The sequence below is a fragment of the Pelodiscus sinensis genome, chromosome 1, assembly GCF_052426305.1.
Source record: "Pelodiscus sinensis isolate ZL-2025 chromosome 1, ASM5242630v1, whole genome shotgun sequence".
Classification (NCBI taxonomy): domain Eukaryota; kingdom Metazoa; phylum Chordata; order Testudines; family Trionychidae; genus Pelodiscus; species Pelodiscus sinensis.
The window spans coordinates 135,349,267-135,374,236 of record NC_143052.1 but is presented as its reverse complement, the minus strand read 5'-3'; the positions used below and the strand labels follow the sequence as shown (position 1 = coordinate 135,374,236).

The 24,970-nt window shown below is 49.8% G+C and overlaps 1 protein-coding gene, 1 long non-coding RNA gene and 1 pseudogene across 2 annotated transcripts in view; 2 read left to right on the top strand and 1 right to left on the bottom strand.

The window, feature by feature from the left end:
• LOC102451496 (alpha-2-macroglobulin-like protein 1) overlaps positions 1-1,962 on the bottom strand; it is a 58,575-nt gene extending 56,613 nt beyond the window's left edge. The window contains exon 1 of the mRNA XM_075902336.2: positions 1,803-1,962. Within this exon, the coding sequence (XP_075758451.2) occupies positions 1,803-1,870 (68 nt within the window). The 5' untranslated portion in view covers positions 1,871-1,962. The remainder of the gene's footprint in view (positions 1-1,802) is intronic.
• A 3,391-nt stretch (positions 1,963-5,353) lies between these two features.
• Positions 5,354-24,921, top strand: LOC149525637 (uncharacterized). The gene is made up of 3 exons (XR_016347434.1): positions 5,354-5,534; positions 22,351-22,564; positions 23,518-24,921. It is a non-coding gene; the product is annotated as an uncharacterized LOC149525637 (long non-coding RNA).
• On the top strand, positions 15,785-21,819 carry LOC149525638 (uncharacterized; annotated as a pseudogene).
• Positions 24,922-24,970: the final 49 nt, after the last annotated feature.

The window sequence follows — 24,970 nt, the reverse complement described above, 5'->3', positions numbered from 1 at the left end:
AGATATGCAATTTGTGCTACACAAATTGTGTATCTTTTTTTAATTTAATTTTGAAATAGGCTTTTTCGAAATTTGGTGTGTCTACACGGTGCCAAATTTTGGAAAAAAAAAGTGTTCTTTCGAGCCATCCCTTCTTCCTCGTAGAACAAGGTTTACAGGGATGGCAAAAGAGCACATCCGTTCTTCAAAAAAAAAATTTTTTTTTAAGCGGACATGTTCCTTGGATGCAGTGTTGCTTTTTCAGGATACTTTTGGTATCCAGACAAAACAATGCAGTCTAGACATAGCCATAGATGAACACAATATGTTGGAGAAGAGTCAATATGGCTTTTGTAAAGGAAATCATGCCTTACTAATCTACTAGAATGCTTTGATGAACAACAAGCAAGTGGGCAAAGGGATCCAGTGTATTTGGACTTTCTGGGTATGTCTACATTTCATTCCTCTTCCGAGAGAGGAATGCAAATGCAGACACCCAAAATTGCAAATGAAGCGGGGATTTAAATATCCCGTGCTTCATTTGCATAATCGCATTATGGCGCTATTGCAAAATAGCGCTATTTTGAGAGAGAAAATGGGGTTATTTCAAGATAAAACCCTTCCCTTGAAATAACCCTTACTCCTCAAAAAATGAGGTTTAAGGGTTATTTCTAGGGAAGGGTTTTATCTCGAAATAACCCCATTTTCTCTCTTGAAATAGCGCTATTTAGCAATAGCACCATAACGCAATTATGCAAATGAAGCACGGGATATTTAAATCCCTGCTTCATTTGCAATTTCTGGTGTCTGCATTTGCATTCCTCTCTCAGAAGAGGAATGAAATGTAGACATACCCTCAGAAAGCCTTTGATAAGGCCTCCTCCCAAAGGCTCTTAAGGAAAGTGAGCTGTTGTGGGAAAAGAGGGAAGTTTTTTTCATGGATCAGTAGCTGGCTAAAAGACAGGAAACAAAGGATAGGAATAAATTGTGAGTTTTCAAAAAAGAGAGAGGGAAATGGAGCTGGATCACCCGGGGATCTGTCCGAGGACAGGTGCTGTTCAACACATTTATAAATGATCTGTAAAAAGGGGAGAAAACATTTTCTCAGTGTGCAGAAAAAGTGAAAAAAGCTAATTGTGTTAGGAACCTTTAGGGAAGGGACAGATAGTAAAACAGAAAATACCATAATGCGACTATATAAATCCATGATACACATCCACACCTGGAATACTATATGCAGATCGAGTTGCCCCATCTTAAAAAAAAACCCAAACCCCACACCCCAGTATTCTAGAATCAGAAAGATGCAAAGAAGCGCAAGGAAAAGGAGTGAGCGAGTGGAACTGGTCCCATGTGAGGAAAAATTAAAAAGTCTAGGAACATTCATCTGAGATACAAGACCACTAAGGAGGGGTATGATAGAGGTCTATAAAATCAAGAATGGTGTGGAAAAAAGTGAACAAGGCCAACACCTAAGGCCTCATTCTCAGGGCCATGACCATGGTGGGCAAGTTGGGAAGCCACCCAGAGTGCAAAATTGCAGAGGCAGAAAAATGATAAAAAAAAAACAACCAGCAGATGGCACAAATATTCTGGCTCACCCCGAGGGCTACAATACCTGGTTATAGTTCTGCTTGTGTTCATAGGTGCCAAGCAGCCACAACTTTAAAGTCACTTGGAGCTGCAGGTGCTTGGCATCTCTGAAAATAAGGCCCTCCGGAAGCTCCTCACTGGGATCCAGCCAATTCAGCCCCCTCCCCTACTCTTCCTGCATTGACACGTCTGTCTACAGAGCCCCAGCAAACAAGGGTGGAAAACCTTACGGACTCAGAGTTGTTGGAGCTGCAATTGGGAGCAGAGCCAGGGCCCAGAGGAGCGATACTTCCTCCATCGCTTGGTCTGGGACGGACTGCTGGTGAGATCCACACTTACATCTAGAGCAGCTGGTTCTCGAGTCCAGAGGCTGAGTCCTAAATATCCCCTCAGAGACTCCTAAGTCCAAAGGGTGCCTGGTGCATGAGGTGTAGGGATCTCATCTCCCCTGGGCTAATGACATTGACAATATTTACTCAACTCCACTAGGAACTTGGCAAAGGCCACATAGTCCCAGATCTCCTCCCATCCCATTCTAGAGTGTGTCTGTGACCAGTGTATAGAAAGACTTTGAAGTGAGTTATAGATCTGGGGGCTCAAACACAGCCTAAGCAGCTATGACAGGAGTAAGAATCTTCATGTGTGTCTGGCATGGCATGTGACTGAAGCATGCAGGGAGAGCTCCAGTCGTGCACCAGTCCCTAGCCACTGTTCTCAGCCATGCTGCAGGCAGAAGGCATCTTGAGCTCTGTCACTGTCCATTCACCTCCATAATGATTCACCCTTCACCCATCTCAAGGAGATGGCACCTCTAGCTCTGCTGCAGGCTGTTCTCTGTCTCTTCTCTCTCATATGGCTGCTCAGGGTGCCCCTCTTGGTAGCCTGGCATCTCGAAGGGTATGTCTACACTACCCTCCTATTTCAAAATAGGAGGGTAATGTAGGCATACCGCAATTGCAAATGAAGCCTGGGAAATTCAAATCCCGGGCTTCATTTGCAATTGCGGTATGCCTACATTACCCCGCTAGTTCGAAATAGCAGGGTAGTGTAGACATACCCTAGGTGTTTTAACCCCCAGAGTCTGAACAGAAGCCCAGGCACTATTGCATTCTGGGGTCCCTAGGCACACTCTTGGGATGAGTGTTAAAGGAACCTTCGTTCATTGGACTTTCATGCCACAAGATGGGACACTGAGGCAAAAGACAGTGCTCAGTTTACTGTGGATGGGAGTTTGTTCATGGTCACATGCTTGTGAGCCATGGTTGGGGTGTGTTTGGCAAATAAGGCTGCCTGCCTGTCCCCTTATCAAAGTTTTCTTTTGGGCTGTGTCTACATTGGCACCCCTTTCCGGAAAAGGGATGCTAATGAGACCAGTCGGAAGTAGGAATAAGGGATCTTCCGGAAAAGGGCTTATTTTCCACAAGATCCCGTCTAGACTGGTGCTTTTCTCCAGCAAAACCCCGAGCCGGAAAAAAGCAGCAGCCATGTTCATGCAAATGCCGCGGGGAATATTTAAATCCCCCGCAGCATTTACAATTCCGAAGTGTCTCATTAGCATCCCTTTTACGGAAAAGGGTGCCAGTGTAGACACAGCCTTGGTATATAGACTCCGTGCTTGTGAGGGGGAAGTATTGCCCAGGAGTGGTGTTTAGTACTCCCCGGGCACTGGGTGGGGTTCAAGTCTGTTCTGGCCTGAGTGGCTAAGAAGAACCCCTCCCTGGTTGCTACTTACTGCTCCTGGCAGAACAGTTGCAAACAGACTAATTCACATGTCACGCTGATTCTGCAAATCCTCACACCGACTCAGCCCCCCGTCCACATAGGCCAGTGGTTTTCAAACTGCGGGACGCGACCCCAGGTTGCGGGATGTCAGTCTCTGGGTCTCGTTGCTGCAGGGGGATCAGGTGACCAGTGGGGGTGTTAAGAGAGGCTCCCTGCCTGTCTTGGCACCCATGGACTGTGCTGCACCCCAGAAGCAGTCAGCAACAAGCCCGGCTCCTGGGGGAGGGGGGTAGGAAAGAGCGCATAGGGCTCTGTGCAATGCCCCTGCCCTGAGCGCTAGCTCCGCACTCCCATTGGCTGGGAACCTGCTGCTAGCTGCTCCTGATGGCAGCATGGTCTGCGGTGCCAGGAGAGGCAGGAAGCTGCCTTAGATCCCCCGCTACACTGCTGACCTGAAATCGCTTGAGGTCAGCCCCTCCTGCCGCAGCCCTGATCCCCCCCCATAGCCAGAGCCCCCTCCTACATGCCAAACCTCTCACCCTCAGCCCCACCCCGGAACCCACACTATAGTCAACTTATGTTCGGTCGTGGGCATCAACCATTTTCTTCAACTGGGACATGTTAGAAAATCCCTGACCTAGATGCATTTCTCTGCCTATCCACACAAATCACTCTCACTCCCAAGGGGTGGCTGGGATGTCTTTACTGCTTCTCCTGCCTAGCCTTCTGCATCAGCTACACTTTCCATTACCCCGTACATCCTTTCTCCCAATCCGACTCTAGGGGACACTGGTACCAAGGGAACTTGTTCTCTATGTTCAATTTACTCTTGGTTACACCAGTGTCTAGGTTTACTCTGGCATAGCGTGTGTGTGTGTAGTAACTCACAACCTGAGATAGCAGACTTACACTGACTTTTAAACTAGCTCAGAAGGACAGATCAATATATGGACTCAAAGCTCGGTATGTCAGTGACCCTGAGGCATATAAGTGTCCTGGAATCATTTTATGCAGACACAAATGATTCTGGGCTGAATACTCCTCTCAGTGGGGTGGCTGCCCCAATGGGATAGGCTGGACAGTCATCAGCCCTTGAGCTGTTGCAGAAACCTCCCTGGTTCTCTTTCTCTCTCTGGTCTGTCACTCTGCCATCAACTTCTGGCCTGGGGGTTGGAGAGAGAAAGGAAGTATAATAAGAAAGTAAACTCTCTTCAAATTTCTGTCAGGACAGGTCAACAGAGCTGTTTAGGAGGACAGCAGGGCAGAATTGGGGTTTCGATATGAATTGGGGTTTCTAGACTACAAGCCTCTTTCGAAAGCGAGCATCTAGACTGCAACTACGTCTTTCAAAAAAGTGAGCCACTTTTTCGAAAGAGAGCACCCAGGCAGTGTGGATGCTCTCTTTCAAAAATACCCTGTTTGCATTCAAGAACATCTTTTTTCGAAAGAGCACTTTCGAAAAAAGGCGTTCTTCCTCTTAAAGTGAGGTTCACCACGGTCGAAAAAAACACCATGTTCTTTCGATTTACTTTTGAAAGAACGCAGTGGCAGTCTAGACACAGGGGAAGTTTTTTCGGAAAAAGGCCACTTAAAAAAAAAACCTGTTGTCTAGACACACCCTATAACACAACAATTTTACCCCTAAAAGTTTTTATTTCTGCTTGTCTAAGCTTCCACTTGTGTTAATTTTCTGTAGAAAGAAAAATGGTACAGAACAACCTCACTCTGGAGTAAATCCACAAGAGTCAGGGAAGTAAGTCATCAAGGATGAATTTTCCTCACTATTCGTTTAATGAGATCCTCCTACGTACACCCTTTAATAACACCACTGGAGCTCGCTCTGTGTCACCTTCTGTCATGAATGGGATTGCAAGGACGTAAAGACCAGAGCAGACATCTACCCACAGAAGCACTAGCAAACCCAGCAAAAGCCTTGAAGCGCGTGAGCCTAGGATGTGGGTTTGTAAATATTGGCCTAGCAGTGTCCTCCTGGCCACTTCCCAGTGGCAGTCATATGCCACCTGATTTCTATCCTTTGGATTAAAAGCAAAAAGCCAGATGCAGACACCATAACCGGGAGTGACATGGGTGGGGCTTCAGTGTAGACTGAGAGCAATGGAAGAAGTGCAACAGCCAGAGAAAGAGAGGTGTAGAGGAGGAACGCATGCCCGTAGTCTGAGCCCACCAGCACTCAACTGTGTCTTCCTCCTGCCTCTCATAGCTGGATCCTCTACAATGACGTAAGAGCCCTGCTTGTTTCATGTCTATATGCTGATTAGTGGCGAATATGTAGGAGTGGGGCGTCTATAGTGGCAGATACCTGTTGGGGATTCCTGAGACCAAAGGGGCATTTCCATAGGGTGTTTGATCTCTCCTCTTTCATTCAAACCTCCATTGCCTGCATTGCTCTGGCTACCTGTACTTTCTTTGGCTTCCCATGTCCTGGGAAACCTCACATAGGCAGCAGATCTTCAGGAAGATCAAGTCAGCACCTGTCCTGCCAGAGTGTCTGTGGGTATTTCAGTGTGACCGTGCAATATTCCATGCACGTTATTGTGATCCAGGAAACATTTTCCTTTAGGTTGTGCTTTTCTCCCCAGAGCCAAGAGACATACTTTAAATCTTCCACTGGGATGCTTAGATGCTGCAGCTCAGCACGTTTCTTAGCCAACTTCAATAGGGAGATGAAGCTTAGTTCTGCCTGCTTTTCATGGTCCCAGTGTAACTGATTGGCTTTGTGTAGTTGCTTCTGGAGAGCCGCATGAGGCAGAGTCCATTGTTTCTTCAGACTTGTGTGCAAATAGGAAACACACCTCTGCTTTAGAGAAAAAAACTCACTATAGGTCTTGCTGATGCAGGATCATTTCCTACTGTGGCATACTGATCTAGTATTAAATGTTCAAGTGCTGCTACTCTTTCCCCTGTCAGACCTCTCCCCCCACAACCTGCTGTACCTCGCTATTTGGTGATTCTGCCAATGTTCTGTTTAAAAAGTACAGTGTTGCATGGCTCAAATACTTTCAGCTTTGACTAGTTGCCCACTGTTCCTTCTGAGTGCCGATGCTCACTTCCTCAAAATAGAGTTCACTGACTAATGAAACATGTTCAAAAGTTTCAGAGGGATAGCCGAGTTAGTCTGTAACATGAAAAACTTAAAAAACAACAAATAGACTAACAAAACGTGTAGATGGTATCATGAGCTTTCATGGGCACAGCCCACTTCTTCAGATGCTTATTGTTGGGGGCAATGTCATGAGAACTATGGCTGAGGGCACATCTACACAGCAGGGCTAAAGCCAAAATAAGCTATGCAACTTGAGCTATGTCAATTGTGTAGTTGCAGCAAGGAGTCCTGTGGCACCTTATAGACTAACCGAAGTATTGTAGCATAAGCTTTCGTGGGCAAAGACCACGAAAGCTTATGCTCCTACACTTCAGTTAGTCTATAAGGTGCCACAGGACTCCTCGCCGCTTTTGCAGATTCAGACTAACATGGCTACCCCTCTGATACTCGACACAATTGTGTAGTTGAAGTCAAAATACCTTAACTTGGCTTTTGGCACTGTCTACACAGCAGGAAGTCCAAGTTGGAGCACTCTTCCCCTGACTTCCCTTACTCTTCGTACAATGCGGGTTACGGTTGTCGGAGTAAACAGTCCTCCAGCTTGACATTATTTTGATATTATGTCAAAATAACTGCTTGTGTGTAGTTGCGCATTAAGTTATTTCAGAATAAGTGATGTTATTCTGAAATAACGCTGCTGTGTAGATGTAGTCTCACCTGTAACCAGGAGTAGGACTGCTGCCACACAGGTTACCAGCTCACTCCTGCCTGGGGATTAAGCCACAGCATGAAATCTTTCACACACAAACTGACCAATGGTCCAGCTCCTCATATATTTGACCTCCTATAGTGCTACCTTGGGCCAGTAATGCTCCTTCTGCCCCAAATCCATCTATAGGCCGTCTAGTCTTGCTTGTGTCACTGGGAGGCATAAAGGCAAAGAAAAGTCTCATCAAATCTGATGCTTCAACATAGCCTGGGAGTTAGAAAAAAAAACAGTCCATAACACAGCACTGCTCAACTGACCAAGTGTGTTCTACCTGAGCATTATGTATCTTCTCTTGAAACATCACGTACCAGCAACTGCCAAAGACCTGTGGCCACAGCTAGTGCAGTAGACGGCAGGCTACTTGACTAGATAGTTCCAAAGTTCCCAAATTATAGTCCATTGAGCACTTTTTGGCAATTGGTGCAGTGATGTCTGCTCCCCCAGTGGTGGCTCCTTCTTTCCTGCTGCTACATTGCACTAAAAGTTTTAATGTAACCATACTGAATGCTTCCTTCCTGTTACCCATGTGCATGATGCCTGCAGTTGCCACCAGGGTGTTGTGGGATTGGACAGGAGGGAGGAGATGGCTGTCATGATGGTGAAGTAGAGGGCAGGTGGCCTGCAGTCTGTTGGTGAACTGGAGATGAGGTGTCTGTGAGATTCTTTGTGTCAGATGTGGCCCTGTTTTAGGTATGACTGATATAGCGATGGCATGAGTGAGAGGGCCTGTCCCTTCACCGTCCCACAGCCGTGTCCTTCTCACATGACCAGAGAACAGCAATACCCCAAGTCCAGGGATGCAAGCAATTTGATGTTTATTGGGGTTAGCTTCCAGCACATATGAATCCAGTTTTCTTTCCTTTCATCCCTTGTTTCTCCCCACCCCCTTCCTGTTTGTCCCTAATACATATAGTGATATTTTCAGCTATACCCTAACCAATCCTTCCACTTAAATGTAACTAACCAAACCTAACTTACAGTAACATGGGTATCTAACCAATTCTGCCCCACCACCTCAATTGGTTTACAATAAGCAAAACTAATTATACAGGAGACAGAAACAATCGAGAAATCTGACAGAAGCAGACAGACAAACAATAGAGACATGGGGAGCATAATAACAAAGTAATAAAGAAATGAGGATTTCACAACCCCAGACAGTGATATGTGGGTCTTTGGGAGACAGAAAGCTACTGTGACAAACCTCCTACTTCAACTCGGTGGGTCTTGCACTTCCAGGTGGCTTTGCTTGCCTCGGAGGCTCATAGCAGCCCTCAATTTTAGGCGTCACACCCACAGTGTTAGTTTGCTGTTTGTTGAGCTCTTTTCATCATTGGCCAGTGTATGGTAAAATGGAGAATAATCTCCACAGTCCTTTCCCCTGAGTGGGATTGGGGAGGTGAATGTTGGGGGAAACCCGGGCCCACACTCTGCTCCAGGGTCCAGCCTAGGGCCCTGTAATAGTAACTGCCTAGGTGAGTGTCCAACATCTGCTACAAGACCCCTGGGCTACTTCCCCACATCTTCCTTTTCTCTGGCTCCTTCTTCTAGTGTCCACTTGCTGTCTGTTTTCCTCCTACTCCCAGGTGCATTTTCCTCCATGCTCTCAGGTACACACATACCACCAACTGCAGGAAAGTTCCTTTTATAGCCAGTCTTAACTGGTTTCCCTAATTAACCCAAGGTGTCCTAATCAAACCAGGCTGGCCTGGCTCTGCAGGCCTTGTCAATTAGGCCCAGGTGTTCAATTGCCCCTGATTGCCTCTGCTGGTTCTAGACTGGCCCCTCCCAGGTACCCTGGGAGCAGGGATCTCCTCAGTCTGAAGCTGATATATTTCCCCTCCACTACTTTTTTCTAACCTTCTGACTTGATCCTGTCACACTATCAACCTAAGTTTTCTTTAACTCTCCTAGGTTCTTCCCTTTCTCTGGAGGTCTTAGATTGGATCATCTTCCCAACACCCCCAAATTGCCTTATTTCAGTACAACTGGTTTGCAAAGTGCTTCATTTCAATATGCTTAGCCAAAAGCTGTAGCCTCAGACCATCACACACAGACTGGCTATATCTACACTGGTGGCTTCTTGTGCAAGAACAGGTGTTCTTGCGCAAAAACTTGCTGGGTGTCTACACTGCACGTGTGTTCTTGCACAAGTAAATTTACAGTATAGTGTCAGAAAACAGGGCTTCTTCCAGAAGAGTTATTCCTTTCCCCACGAGGAATAAGCCCTCTTGCACAAGAGCTCTTCCACAAGAAGGCAGTGTAGACAGGCAACAGGAATTTCTTGTGCAAGAAAGCCCTATGGCTAAAATGGCCATCAAAGCTTTCTTGTGCAAGAAAACGTCCACGCTGCCATAGACGCTCTTGCACAAAAGCACATTTCTTGTGCAAAAGCACATGCCAGTGTAGACACACTCTTGTGGAAGACTTTTTGCGCAAGAACTCTTCCGCAAAACAGTTCTTGTGCAAGAAGCTGCCAGTGTAGACGTAGTCACTGTGATTTTGATTCTTTGTTCTTATACCCCTGTAATTAATTAAATGGTAAGAATACACCTACATTCTTAAAGTATTGGCCTTTACAGGCAGGCCTGAATATCTATCCTAACAGCGTACAATACTGGTTGAATACCTATGACTGGTTTATATATGACTGCATGGGGAGGGTTACAAGTGGGAGGTGATTAAGGCAAATCACTGCAAGAAAGTTGCCTCTCCTTGGAGTGATTTGCCTGGACTAGTTCAGGCTGGGTTTTCCTGAGAATAGGAGACCGTGAAGGGCCTCTTGAACTTGAAATGACTTAGGGCATTCTGTCATGGGGAAGGGTTGGAAAGACAACAGAGCTGAGACTCTGTAGATCTGTACTGTATGCCACCAACCTGCTGTGTGACCTGGGGCACGTTCCTTCCCCTCGGTCGGCTTCTGTTTTCCCTGCCACCCTGTGCGTGTCTTCTCTGTTCAGATGGTAAGACCCTTTGGGACAGAGATTGTCTCTTACTCTAGGTGTGTACAGTGCCTAATGCAATGTTCCACACTCAGCGAGGGCTTCCAGGCACTATGGTAGTACTAATAGTGATACTAATCATCAGTGGTCTAATCTGGCCTGACAGGAAGCAGGATACTTGGAAGAGATGGCTCAGGTCTGATGGAGAAGTAGTGTAGTGCCATTGTGCTGTGTGTAGGAGACATTACTTTCCATTGAAAGCTAATGAGAGCGAGGGCCTTTTTCTTATGGAAACTACGCAGTGGTGATACCAACTCAGCTCCTCCACTCCTTCTCAGAGACAGTCTGCATCCAGGTCAGCAGATGTCAAGGAGTCCCAGGCCAGAGGACAGTAACGCTACAAACCAAAATCAGGACTCAGATACTGATCACACCATCTATCTCCCAGTTCAGCTTCTTTGACTGCCCCAGCTTGCAGGTGAGCAACAGGGAGACTATGCACCAGAGTTGCAATCACAGTAACATGGAATTGGAAGACCACCACCTGAGTTCCCCTATTGCTGGAGGAGGCAGGCAAGGATTGTGTATGTGGATACCTCAGCCTTCTGCTCCTCCTGGGTATGTCTACACTACCCTCCTAGTTCGAACTAGGAGGGTAATGTATGCATACCGCACTTGCTAATGAAGCCCGGGATTTGAATTTCCCGGGCTTCATTAGCATAAGCGGGGAGCCGCCATTTTTAAATCCCCGCTGCTTCGAACCCCGTGTAGCGCGGCTACACGGGGCTCGAACTAGGTAGTTCGGACTAGGGTGCCTATTCCGAACTACCGGTACACCTCGTTTCACGAGGAGTACCGGTAGTTCGGAATAGGACCCTAGTCCGAACTACCTAGTTCGAGCCCCGTGTAGCCGCGCTACACGGGGTTCGAAGCAGCGGGGATTTAAAAATGGCGGCTCCCCGCTTATGCTAATGAAGCCCGGGAAATTCAAATCCCGGGCTTCATTAGCAAGTGCGGTATGCATACATTACCCCGCTAGTTCGAACTAGCGGGGTAGTGTAGACATACCCTCAGACGCCTGCACCATTGCGCATCAGTCCTGTCTTACAGCCCCTGCTATTCCAGTCCTGAGTGCCACACCTGCCACTGCCAACACCCTTTGACCCTGCTTTGAAGCACGGTAGTAGTGTTGTGGTTGTCCTTTCCCCCCTACGGTAGAGGGAAGCCACACTGCTTGCTAGGTCACTGTGATCACTGCCTACTATAAGGGGAATTAGAAGTCCAGATGTGAGCATTCCTACCATCCTAATGCGATGGAATCCCAAGCGGTTTCCAGGCCCTGGCCTTCAGGCAAGCAGTCAGTACTATTCTGGCTCTCAGACAGGCCACAGCTAGTAAACAGTCTATTTGCTTAAGCCTTCAGGTAGGCTAGAGCTCCAAACACTTTGGGGGCTCAAGGGTTCCTGCCATATGCACCAACTATATAAGCCAGGATGTGACATCATCGAGTTCTTCACAGACTTCCCACCCAAAAAGCCTTTGGGAAACCCCGAAGGAACACAGCCTGTGAAATTCCAAGCTATAAGCGAGTGCAGCTTGCCCCTCAAGAATCTGCAGCCTACTCGACTCATCAGTTGGGGTAAGAATTTACTTTTCATCTCCAATCTCTTTAGTATATTGAGGTTGGTTTGTGTGTTTATTTGCTTTGATCTGTTTGCTGTCCCCTATAATCATGTAACATCTATCTTTCATAGTTAATAACATTTTGGCTTGTCTAACTTGGGGCAGACAAGTGTGAATTCCTCTCCACATTGAGGGAGGGGGCAAATGTCATGATCTTATGCTATGCAGTTCCCTGTGCAGTACAAGACTGTATAATTTTGAGTTTTCACACCAGAGGGAGGAGAGTGTGTAAGAAGCTGGGACGGTCCCTAGCTGGAGCCTGACCATGCAGGGCGGACCACAGCATCTGCATGTAACTGCAGCTGTGTGCATCTCTGCCTGTAAGTCTATGTCTACACTACAGAGTTTTTGCAGAAAAACAGCTGTTTTTCTACAGAAAATCATGGAGCATCCACACCTCAAACACGTTTTTGTGCAAGTAAATCGAAAGGTCAGGGGGGGTTGCGCAATTGGTAATCCTCATTCTACAAGAAAGAATGCCTTTTTGTGCAACAGCTCTTGTGCAAAAAGAGGTGTGTGGATGGGGAAGAGGGATTTTTTGCACAAGAAGAAGGAAGAGGAAAAAGCACAGGTGCCCTAGTACTTTAGCAATCACTGATTCCTTGCGAGAGAGCATCCATGCAGTGTGGACGCGCTCTTGCACAAGAGGTTTTTGCAGAAGATCTCTTCTGATAAAAGCTTTTTGCTCAAAAAGCCTGCAGTCTAGATGTGCCTAAGCGTGCTGGTGAAAGTGCAGGCTGCTCACAGCAGTACAGTGAGAGAAGAATCCCAGGATGGTGGGGCGGAGGGCTCAGTTGTACCCCAGTTCTAGGATCCTTTGGTGTGCAGTTTCTTGTCTGGCACGCTCTGCTTCAATCTGCAAATGTGTTTGTGTTCCTTCTTCTCTTCTGCCTGAAACGTACATAGCTCCAGCTTCTTGCTAGTTTCACTCTCACTCATTTTCCTGTTTCTCTGTCCTTACTTCACCTGCCCGAAACAAGCAGACTGAAATTGGTAACCACTATGACTGATCTCTAGCCACCACACTAAAACTCACTGAAATCGCCAGCTGTGTATGAAATGCCAATCTCACTCAGAGCAACAAGCTGTGCATATGACCCTGCTTGCTGTGTCACTGAGATGGGTTCCCCCTGGGATCCCTCCTGGACTTGGAATCCCCAGGTGTCAATAGCATTGCCAATACTCCTAACTTCACATGCAAGAATGATTCACACATACAAATAGGGTAGGCATAGTCAGTAAATCATAACCCTTCCAATGACGCCTCACATCACGTATTTCTCGCAAAGTACATTATTATAATGTAATCGTATAATAATATCACCTTGAAGAATATGGGTTTCAGAGTCACACCACGTACTTCCTTGAGTATCTTGTGACGTGGAAAATCATGAACCCCCACACTTGAGTTTCTGTAAGAAAATGGTGAACTTTATTTAACATAGAAAGAGTTTGAGAGATTAATACATGAGTAAGACATACAACAGAAATTCCTTTTAGCAGCTCCCAGCTCTTCTCTATATATCATCTGTTTTTTTGCATAGTACGGACAAAGTATGGGATCTGACCACTTCAGGTAATGAACCACTGATAGTTGTTAGCAACAAAAGTCTAATGATATCAATTTAGAGCTGGTCTAATTCCAGGGAGACTCACAAAGTGTACAACTATTGCATGTTACACCCATATTAACACCCACTGGCCGGTTTATTATGCCACCGAAATTGTTTTTTCTGAAACCTGTTTGAATATTTTAGATCAATTTCTGCAGATGTGATGTTGTAACTAATGTTACCCTTTCAGTAAACACAAGAACATCCCAGCAACAGGAGGATAGCCACTTCCATTCATTCTAGTTTAGTTCGCGTGCTTCCAAATCAGAACCTGAGTCCCTCTGGTGGGCAGCATACTGATGACTGTTATTGGCAATAGCCATCCCTTCCCATCTCTGCAAGACACTCTGCATTGGGCAGTGTTTGAATGTGACCCCATATCAAGGCACTGTGGATCTATCCTTTCCACTGGCTGCAGAAGAACCTATGGGAAAACACATATCAATATGCCTGGTGTCTTTGTGTAGCAGAATATGGCAAGGGCCATTGTGGCAGGGATTTAAAGGCAGCAGGAACAGTTGTGAGTCTTATAAACCCCTTGCCAGAGGGATGGGATCTTCCAAAAGTGAGCAGTTGGCCATTTGGGTGCACTACTGGCTAGTGATGCATAGGCTGCCACGCTGAACCCACCATTAGGCTGTGTCTAGACTACATGGCTCCGTTGACGGAGCCATGTAGATTAGGGTTATCGGCAAAGGGAAATGAAGCAGCGATTTAAATAATCACTGCTTCATTTAAATTTACATGGCTGCCGCGCTGAGCCGACAAACAGCTGATCAGCTGTTTGTCGGCTCAGCGCGCTAGTCTGGACACTCCCCTGCCGACATCAAAGCCCTTTGTCGGCAGCCCCGTTATTCCTCGTGGGATGAGGTTTACCAGGGCTGCCGACAAAGGGCTTTGATGTCGGCAGGGGAGCGTCCAGACTAACGCGCTGAGCCGACAAACAGCTGATCAGCTGTTTGTCGGCTCAGCGCGGCAGCCATGAAAATTTAAATGAAGCGGCGATTATTTAAATCACCGCTTCATTTCCCTTTGTCCAATAAACAAATCTACATGGCTCCGTCGACAAAGCCATGTAGTGTAGACGTACCCTTAGTTCTCAGCCTTCTTCACTCAGTCCCATGGCTTCATCCTCTCTCTATCACTGTTCCTGAAGAAGATCCCCGTCTCTTGGAAGTGGAAAGGAGATCAGGCTGATTCACAGACCCATTCACTCCCCCTGCCCTTTCTAACACAGGCAGGCCCATGCACTGCTTCCCCTCATGAGACCCATATGCTGGGCCGGGGAAAGGTGGGAATGTCAGTCTCATCAGGTCTGCCCCTTCTTGCTTGAGCACACACTGCTGTGGGATCCTGTTCAGTCTGGGCAGGGAGGGAAAGTCCTCTGAGTCAGACTCACTGGCCATTTCACGTTGCTTCTCTGGCCTCTCACGGTGCTGCCCAAATTCAGTGGGTCTATTCAGGCACCCTCTTTCCCCCTATCCCCCCGAGCACCATCTTGGAGGAGTGGCTCCATTTGCAGGTCTGGCATGCCAGCTGAAGTTGACATGCTCCTTTGGCTAACGCTGCCCAGGGACGGATTTGGCACACCAGCACCCATCACAAACAAAGGCTGGAATAGTCCCTGCAGCACCCTGCCATCTAGCACTCCACAAGCCGTGCTTTGCCTGTGGTAAGCCCTAAATGCAGAGGGGCCTCCCCCACTGAAGGACATTCCCTGCAGTGTCGCTCCTCCCGAGAACGTGTTGGGGCAATGAAGTCAATGGACTGATGCAGGTGAGCCACCCTCTGCTGTTTTTTTTCCAGGCAGCTCTTGCATCACTGCCTTCCTTTGAACCGGCTCTGCTTTGAGATAGGAGAGTGCCTGGCTGCCAGCCAGAGTCTCTGGCTGCTGTTTGCTCACCCAACAACGCTGCTGATGTGAAGTTCTGTGGGTCAGTGGGTTTTTCTGTACTCTCTTCTAAGCCAGGCACACGGATGGGAAGCCAGGCCTGAGCAAGCCGGTGTGCTGCTGCTGGAAAGTCTTCAGCACAAGGCAGGGTATGCGTCAGGAACAGACTGGCCGGGGGAGCACAGGCTGCAAGGTGCAAACACAGCACCTCTGCCGGAGAAAGAGAAGGGACACAAAGAGGTGGGGACTCTCAGCCTGGTGGGATTTCAAGGGTGATCCCTGAGCTCACGAGTAGCCCCACAGGCCATTGGTTGTAGCCCGCATGAGGTCATCCAGGATATGGAGAGTTCATCTGAGAGTCAGTTCGTGGAGACTTACCAACAAAACAGGAACAAGAATGGCCTGGGTCAATGCAAGCTCCACCTAGCCGCTGCCCGCAGCCATGCCCCCTGTGGTGGGGTGAAGCAACCCCGCCACTGCCCTGGGCTGAGGGAGGTCCAGGAGGGCGAAGACACCGGCACCCGTGCTATGCGGGAAGCGGCAGGGCTGGCTTTGGAGGCGTCGGACGGGGAAGGAGGAGGGGTTGCATGGAGAACATGGGCATCACAGGCAGCCACAGGCCCTGTGCAGGAGGATGATGTCACACCCTCTGGGCGCGTGACATCAGGCGGGCACCTAGAGACGCCCATAGGGGGGGTAAGGCCGGGGAGGAGCGTGACATCACCTGCCGAGCCCAGGGACGGAGGTAAAAGGGGGACGCCTGGGCAGGAGAGGGGGATGGAGGAACTGGAGAAGTGCAGGGAAGCAGAGGCACAGAAGGAGAGGTGCGGGGAGGAACAGGTGCGGGGGAACTTGGGAGCGGGGGCACAGCGAGCGCACATTGCACCCGTGACCTGAGCCCGGGCAGCGGAACTGAGCAGTGGCCCAGGACAGGGCCACGAAGCCCGCGAGCAGATGTATTTAGGGGCAACACCCCCATTTCCTACCGCAGGGAGTCTAGCTCCCTGTGTCAGGGCCCTGGGCCGGGTGGGCCCGGGCCCCCTCTCCGCCACCCGAGGGTGACTCTAGAGGCCCGAACTGGGGCGGCTAACTGATACCTGATGGCATTTACCTTGGGAATAGTCGGCACTTGAGAGATATGAGGGGACACAATTGAATAAAGGGTGGAATGCACATGACATCCCTCCTTGACTTGGAGACACCATGGGTCAGCCCCCTTGCTGGTGTCCATTAAGATATGCTGACTCATAGCAGCAGAGGACCTGAGCACATGACCTGACGGGCGCTTTGTCTTCCTTCTCTGTGACCTGCTTACGTCTCACTCCCAAGGGCCTAAGCCACAGCCAGCTGAGAATCACACAAACTGCCTTCTCGGGTGAGCAAAAGGATCACGTCACTCGTTTTAGATACGTATGGCAAACATTCTAAAATTGATCCGGCCCCAGGCCTCCTGCTGGCTGAAGCCCTTCCATTCTGCCAGCAACAGCTCAGTCAGGCCCACCCCACAGAAGGTCTGCTGCTGGGGTGGGGAGAGCAGCAGGTCACTGTTAGCTCTGCCATCCTGCCAAAAGGGGCCGCCCCGGTGCAGTCCTATTACCTGCTGAGTGCAGAGAGGGGCCGTGACCAGACGTAGAGGAAGATTTCCCCCCCACCCCCAAGGATTTCCCAGTGACTGTTGCAACCAGACATGGAGATGTGCAACCCTCAGCCCACCTATGTGAGCTTCTTCTCAGGTCTTGGCCAGAGGATCCCTTGTTCCAACCAGCCAGAGTACAGTCCCTCTTGATGCCCAGTTAGGTAATCTCCTCCCAGCTGCTTTCTGGGGAGCAATAGGGATCATATAGAACATACCGCTCCCTCTATGCGTGCTTAGTTGTTCGGAAGGAGGGACAGAGATCAGAGAGCCTGAGAGCCCCGGGAGCAGGGATGACCAGAAGTCTGAGACTGGATAGCGAGTCACAGGGGTGCATAGTGCCACATGGCAGCAGAACTAGCCTGTCTTTCTTGTTTCCTTTTCTCCTCTTCGTGTCTCCTGACCGGCTTGTGGGGCTATGAGCCTGTTAGATCTCACATTCCAAGCAGCCTGGGCCTGGTTCACTCCTTTCATGGAAGACGCTCACAGTGATGTAGAAAATAGTGAGATGATTCATTCAGGAGACCTCTCCTAGCAAGCCTATGCTGACCCCAGTGCTTCAATGTGGCACTAGGGTGTGCTGTGCTGCAGGCAGCAGGGTGGAAAGACTCAATTGAGGGGGTTCTCTCCTCTGAGGCAGTATTAACTCCAGTGCCTCTGTGTGGTTTGCCATGTGGCATAGCACGAGGCCTTCAAGGGGCAGCACACAGCTTTGTACAGGAGAGAATGGAACTCGGCTTGGCTGAATCATTAGCAATTCAAAACTGCATACGGGACATACAGAGCAGATGTCTGTGCTAACTTGTTTGGGTTCACACTTACACGAGACCCCAGTGCACATCTGTGTGCAGCTTTCTGAGCTGTGTAGCAAACAGTTCTCAATTGCCCCAGCCTAGCAGGACAACAGAGAGCCTCCTCCACTGATTTTCTCCACTTGAAACACTCCCTTTGACTCAGGAAATGTGCCCATAGCTGGTAGCTAGGAGGACCAGGAAGTCTGCTTCTAATCTCCTCGGGGCAGAGCTCATCTGCAGCCCTACAGACGGAGCCCACTCTCTCTGCAGGCCTTAGGAGCAGAACTGAAGCATCCAAGCCAATTCCTGCTGCGACCATAAGCTCTGCAGGGCCAGGCTGTCCCACAACGGTGTGCAGTGAAGTGGGCTTTTTCTGTAATATTTGTATGAAGCTTGTGTGTGCCTCCAGTTGTGCCATATGCTGCACTGTTACCTAGTGCGTGAAAGGGGGCGGTTTGTTCTCGGCGCAAGCTAAGGCCAGATGTAAATAGTGCCTAAGGACCCACATCAATGGAGCCCTTGGGAAGACAATGGCAAATCCAATTGCTTGGACGTGGACACCTGGCAAGCAGTGACATGGATTCCCCACCTCTCCGCAGGGAGACTGAGCCACGTCTCCCCAGCTCAGGATACAAAGGACAGTGGAGGTTTGAAGAGAAAGTTACGTGTTGGCTGCTAGATGCACTCAGGGCACAAGTGAACTGGGACAAACTGAGGTTGAGAGGCGGGGCTTTGGCTCTGTGCTGACCAGGGTGGACTGTGCTGTGACTCTCTTCACTCTGTGCTAACAAGGACTTCCTGTGCTGTGTTCCACTCGCCTGTTTCACAACATGGGCAGAGGGGGCTTGGAGGTGAGTGGGCTCAGGTTTCTATAGAAAACAGAGATTAATGACAGATCCAGACTTGGTGGGGGCCTGGGGTCATTTGGGCCCCAGGATGCAGGCTGCATCCGTTCTAGGGCAGTGTGGGCCTGTGTTTGGTATTGTGAGAGGTCCAGGAAGCAGGGCTAGAATCAGTGACTTGTGGAGGGAGACAAGGTGGGAGGAGGTGGGGAGAGAGAGCTTTCTGGGGGTCCTTGCTCCAGGAGGGAGGGCCTATGAAGAGCTCAAAGTGGGAAGAGGGAGCTGTGGGGAGCTGACTCCAGGTCAGCACACCCAGTGTATATGCAGGAGAAGGGACAGCACCACTGGCACTAGAAAGAGCCCCAGGTGAGTGTGTCTTGGACCCTAGCGATGCCCCGCAGCACTGAGGGACTGGTTTACGTGCCTAGCCTTAGCTATGGTGGTGCCTGTGAGCCACACCGAGGTGGACATGATTAAGAACAGTAACATGCCAGATGGCAACAAGGCAGTGCAGGCTCACGCCTGGTCCCCGTCGAGTAAGCAGCTGTTCTGCCAGGCTGTGGCCTCTTTAGACCTCACAAGCCCTTCCGGGCAAGGGCTGGCAGGGCATGGACAGGTGCACAGGCAGAGGCCACTGCTGCTGTGTCTCTTGAGAAGAAGAATGCTCCTGTGGTTGGGGCTCAGGAGCTCCGGTCTCAGTTCCCCTCTGTGCACTGGGGATAACAGTGCCTTCCGCTGTTGGATCTGTTTGGATAGAGAGCACTTCCGGGCAGGTGCTGCCTCTCGCTGTGTGTGCTCCTGTGCCCAGCACCGCAGGTCCGGCTGCTATCGCCAAAATACCAGACATCCCTCGTCTGCATGTCTCCCAGAGAGCCAGCCTGCACGGAGAGCCACTTCCTGCCAGCATTCAGCCGGGGCCCTGACTGGAAGCAAATTTCTATTTGCAAACTCGGTGCATGTAATTCCCAGCTTGAGAAGACACAGCCATGCTAGTTCTGATCCAGCTAATGTGATAAAAGTAGCAGCAGCAGGAGGGGCTAGCTGAGATGAGTACACGAACCCCTCCTGCTGCTTACTCACCAGGGGCTGGGCTCTATCAGTGCACCAGCTAGATCAGCACCAGCATGAGTATGTCTCCTCAAGATGCAGCTTCAGTGCAGAAATACTCTCCGGCTCCTCTTTACACTCCTGCTCTGTCTTAGTGTCGAGTGTGTGGACTCCATCCCAAGTTCTTTACACTTAGTAATTCCCCTACTAGCTCTTCCCCCCATACTAAAATGTACCTCTTCCCAGTGAGGCCAACCAAACAGACATGAGCTTCCTAGGCCAGGCCATTTGGATGATCTTAAGAGCCAGTAAAAGTTAGGGGTATTTTCCAAAAAATCAACCCTAGGGGTGTTATTTTTGAAGCATCATAACTTCCTTTCTGCTCTCCCTTCCTCCTGCCACCAGCAAATCACCTAGAGAACCCTACGGCATGTGAAATTTCAGAGCAACTGGCTCTTTTGGGGGAAGGGAAGGAGGTGTTGGAACTCAAGCATATGATGGAGAACTAGCCTCAGCCTTAATGATCAGGTGGCAGCTTCTCTCCTAACCCTACGGTCTTCCCCACTTACAGTGCATGGGCAACTATGGGCTTCTGATGGGACACAGGGCTTCATGGTCCCATTCTGAACAGCATCTCTCCCTTTCTCCCCAGGGACTTGGGGCTACCAAGCACAATCACAGGCACGGTCCCTGACACAGTCACCCACAGGAAATCCATGTGTGTCTGTACCTCAGAACACAGTGAGGAGGGAATCTCTGAGCCCATGGACCTTCAGGCCTTTTTTTGTTGTCCTGTCGTTGCTCTGTAATGTGATCTGGGAGGAGTTAATTAAAGGTCAAAGTTTTTAGCCACTTAATGAAGTGCCTGGGGGTAAGTGGCTATATCTGGGGGGAGAGCCCTTTAACACCACTTACCCCATTGAGAGAGATCCAGACAAGGCGGTACCTCAGTAAAGGGCAGGTTGCATCAATCAGTTTGAAACAGGATTTCTGGGGATCCAAACAGCTCTTCACAACCCTAACCCAACCAAGTCTGCCCCAGTCCCCTTCGCAGCAGGGCTGAGCCCCTAAGGAATTTTTATGTCAGCTGGGGATTGATTGCTCCCAGGTATTTGCCATACAACATGCCAATAACACCTGGCCTGCCTGACTAACATCCGGGGCAGAAGTTGGAGGAGCAGTTGCAGGGCTGTGTGGGGAGCCCAGGGCTGGAAGGGCAGGGGGGCTGCAGGGCAGGGCTGAGGGTTAGGGGTGAACTGTTGGACAGGATCCAGCTGTCCAAATTCCAGTGCCGGCTTAGGTGGTACAGCTCAATATATTTACAGTTGGTTTTTCAGGGGAAGAGAATTTCACCATCACTGTGGAGGCAATTGCACAAGTGGATGGTTGCAAAGAGAACGTGCTTGTTGTGCTAGAGAGAGAAGGCAAAGATACAGTGATTAAACCCCTGATGGTCAAAGTCAGGTCCTGCTGTGGGGTCCTCTGAGGATGGGGTTTGAAAAAAGTTGCCAGTCACAGGCTTACACTGAGTCATCGGCTTATGGCAGGGGGGAGATTCCCAGGACTGCCCAATGCCTTAAGCACTGATGAGCTTATGAGCTCTTCTCTTGATGAGCATGGATTGCTCTCTGCAGTCCCCATGGTTTGGTGTCTAACAAATACCTGTTCCCTACCTGTGGCATTTTGGAGACCCCAGCAAGGTTACTGGTAAGGTATTCCTGGTGCCTGGTGGTGCTCATGTTCTAGAACTCCTCCTAAACAGTAATAGCTAAGACCACCAAATGAGTATGTCAGTGCCAGAAAAACAGAATGTGTCTGCAATTTGATAGTTTTCTACAACATGGAAAGGGAGGAGGCAGAGAGAGTTGGAATGTGATCCTCACAGTCACCCCTGGGTGCAGCAAGCGCAGGTGAGAGCTATCTGGAGAGTAGCCACGGAGGGAAGCCTGGGACGGGGCTTCATCATCCTGCTTGCCATTGCAAAGCAGCCTTCCTATCTCAAACCTCTCCCTGCCCCACCACTGTGGCCCCAATCCTGGGAGCACACCCAGCCTCCCCCCCCCCCCCCACCCTGACACATGCAGTGTTGGGCTACCACTTCCCCTCCTGCCCTGTCTCAGGCCCAAAGAGCACCAGCTGGGGCTGCAGCACAGAACTGAGGGGCACTGGCCAGGCTGTGTGGGGAGCCCAGGGCTGGAATAGCAGGGGGCTGCAGGGCAGGGCTGAGGGGCACTGGCAGGGCTGTGTGGGGAGCCCAGGGCTGGAATAGCAGGGGGCTGCAAGGCAGGACTGAGGGGCACTGGCAGGGCTGTGTGGGGAGCCCAGGGCTGGAATAGCAGGGGGCTGCAAGGCAGGACTGAGGGGCACTGGCAGGGCTGTGTGGGGAGCCCAGGGCTGGAATAGCAGGGGGTTCAGGGCAGGACTGAGGGGCACAGGCAGGGCTGTGAGGGGAGCCCAGGGCTGGAATAGCAGGGGGTTCAGGGCAGGACTGAGGGGCACAGGCAGGGCTGTGAGGGGAGCCCAGGGCTGGAATAGCAGGGGGCTGCAGGGCAGGACTGAGGGGCACTGGCAGGGCTGTGTGGGAAGCCCAGGGCTGGAATAGCAGGGGCTGCAGGGCAGGACTGAGGGGCACTGGCAGGGCTGTGTGGGGAGCCCAGGGCTGGAATAGCAGGGACTGTAGGGCAGGGCTGAGGGACAGTGGCTGAGCCAGTTGCTGTTTGCCAAACCCCTACTGTAAACAAAATAAGTCATGTGTTTTTCCCATTCACTTCCTTTCAGATGGCCAAATGTATTGCAGCCAGCAGCCCAGGCCAAAGGAGGGGTCTGTGTACTATACAGGTATCAGGCTGCATCTGTTGATGCGGAGCAGACATCTAGCATTGTCATGGCTCATCTCTTGCAGCCAAAGTGACCTTCTGCTGACATCGGAAGGGTGTCTCAATTGTGAGATGGCTCGCCAAGCAGCAGAACCCTATGGAAGCTTCGCCTCAACGTAGGTAACCTGCTGCTTCCCTCACAGGCAAAGAACGCAGTGCAATCTGGGGGCACGTGAGAGCAATGGGCTATGGGCCATATCGCTGTCCTGATGGGAACAAACCACTTAGCCTGGGGACTGTGTGGATTCACCTGTACTTGAGAGCTGGGAGGGTGAAATCCTGGTGCTGGTGCCTTGGGAGCAGGGGCTGGGAGTGGGAAATCTTTCTCGAGCTCCTGCTGAGTGTTCTTGTGGTGGCCTCAGTCTCTCCTCATGTTAAAAACAGCAACTAGTCCTGTGGCACCTTAGAGACTAAGAAAAAGTACAGATGGTATCATGAGCTTTCATGAGCACAACCCACTTCTTCAGAGCTGGAGTGGGGGGAAAAAGGGGGACCCAGAATTTACAGCAGTAAAAGGAGAGAGAGAGAGAGAGGAGGGGGAAAAGTACCAATGAAAGAAGAGGATAAAGCCCAAATTGTCAACCTATCCAACCACACTCTTAACCTGGTGGAAGAATCTGTCCTATTGAGAGGACTCTTTCTGCCCCACCATTCCCACAAATATGATTCAGTTCTGTGGAGATCTGGAAGCCTATTTTTACTGCCTCCGTCTAGAGCAGGGCTACTCAACTTTGGAGGCCCCAAGGGCCACAATGATACTCACAGCACATGCCAAGGGTCACACCTTAAGTGTGGTTGCATATACATACAAATATATATGCAAATATATGCAAATAGCTTCTTTTACACTGACGGGCATGAATACAAAGATTAAGCCGTAAGCTGCAGTGCGAGACCCAAACGTGGCCAGTGTGAGCCAGTCAGCACCTCTCCAGCTCTGCCCACAAGGCCAAGCAACCAGCACTTCCCACAATGCCCTGGCGCTCCCAGCACCTCCTCCCTGGGGGCTAGAAATGCCGACACTCTGTACCCGAATGTTCCAGCCAGCCCATCCACTTGTGTATTTCAGTGCTCATCTTGCCTGGGAGATGCCTCACCGTTGTGGAGCGCATTCCCAGTGGAGACCATGTTCAAAGGATCCCATCCACGGGCCGCGTGTTGAGCCCTGCATAAACCCAAACCACACCGCAGCAACACACTGACCTCCAGCTTCCCCCCGCCAACCCCACAAGAGGAAGGCCTCTGTGGACCCCTCCAGACAGTAGAAATGGAAGTCTAGACTTCTACATCAATTGCTTCCACAAACATGCTCGGGTTGACATTGTCAGCAAACAACAACATGTAACATATAACCTCAGCCATGCAGAACACAATGCTATACACAGCCTCAAAAACAATTCTAACATCATCATGAAAGATGCTGACAAAGGAGGTGCTGGAGTCATCATGAACAGAACAGATTATGAACATGAGGTGACCAGACAACTCACCAACACTAGATTTTACAGGCTTCTCTCCTCTGATCCCACTAAAGAATGCCCCCTCCCCCCCCCAAAAAAAAACCCCTAAACCATCTGCTCCTGAAACTCCCTGCTGCATCTCAGGACCAAATCTACACAACCACACACCCCCATCCCTAACCAGGAGTTTTTTATCTGCTACCCAAGATACACAAACCTGGAAATCGTGGATGATCCATCATCTCAGGCATCGGCACACTTTCAGCAAGATTAACTGATTATATTGACTCTCTCCTCAGACCCTATTCTACCAGCACTCCCAGCTGGTAGCTGGGACTTCCTGAGGAAACTACAGAACATCAGTAACCTTCCTGACAACACCATCCTGGCCACCATGGACACAGAAGCTCTTTACACCAACATTCCACACAACGATGGATTACTGGCTGTCTGGAACACTATCCCTGATGACACCACTGCACAGTTGGGTACGAACTCTGCGACTTTGTCCTCACCCACAGCTATTTCCAGTTTGGGGACAATTTATATCAAATCAGCAGCACAGCCATGGGCGCACACATGGCCCCACAATATGCCAACGTCTTTATGGCTGACTTGGAATAACATTTCCTCAGCTCTCGCCCCCCTAGAACCTTTACTCTACCTATCCTACATTGACAATATCTTCATCATATGGACCAACGGGAAGGAGACCCTTGAAGAATTCCACAGGGATTTCAGCAAATTCCACTCCACCATCAACCTTTGCCTGGACAAGTCCACATGAGAGATCCACTTCCTTGCCACTACAATTACATGACAGACACATTTCCACCTCCTTATACCAGAAGCCTACCGACTGTTACACTTACCTGCATGCCTCTAGCTTCCATCCCAGACAAATTTCTCAATCTATTGTATACAGACAACCCTTAAGAATGGAGCAGATTTGCTCCATTCCCACAGTCAGGGTATGTCTACACTGCCACCCTAGTTTGAACTAGGGTGGCTAATGTAGGCATTTGAAGTTGCAAATGAAGCCCGGGATTTAAATATCCTGGG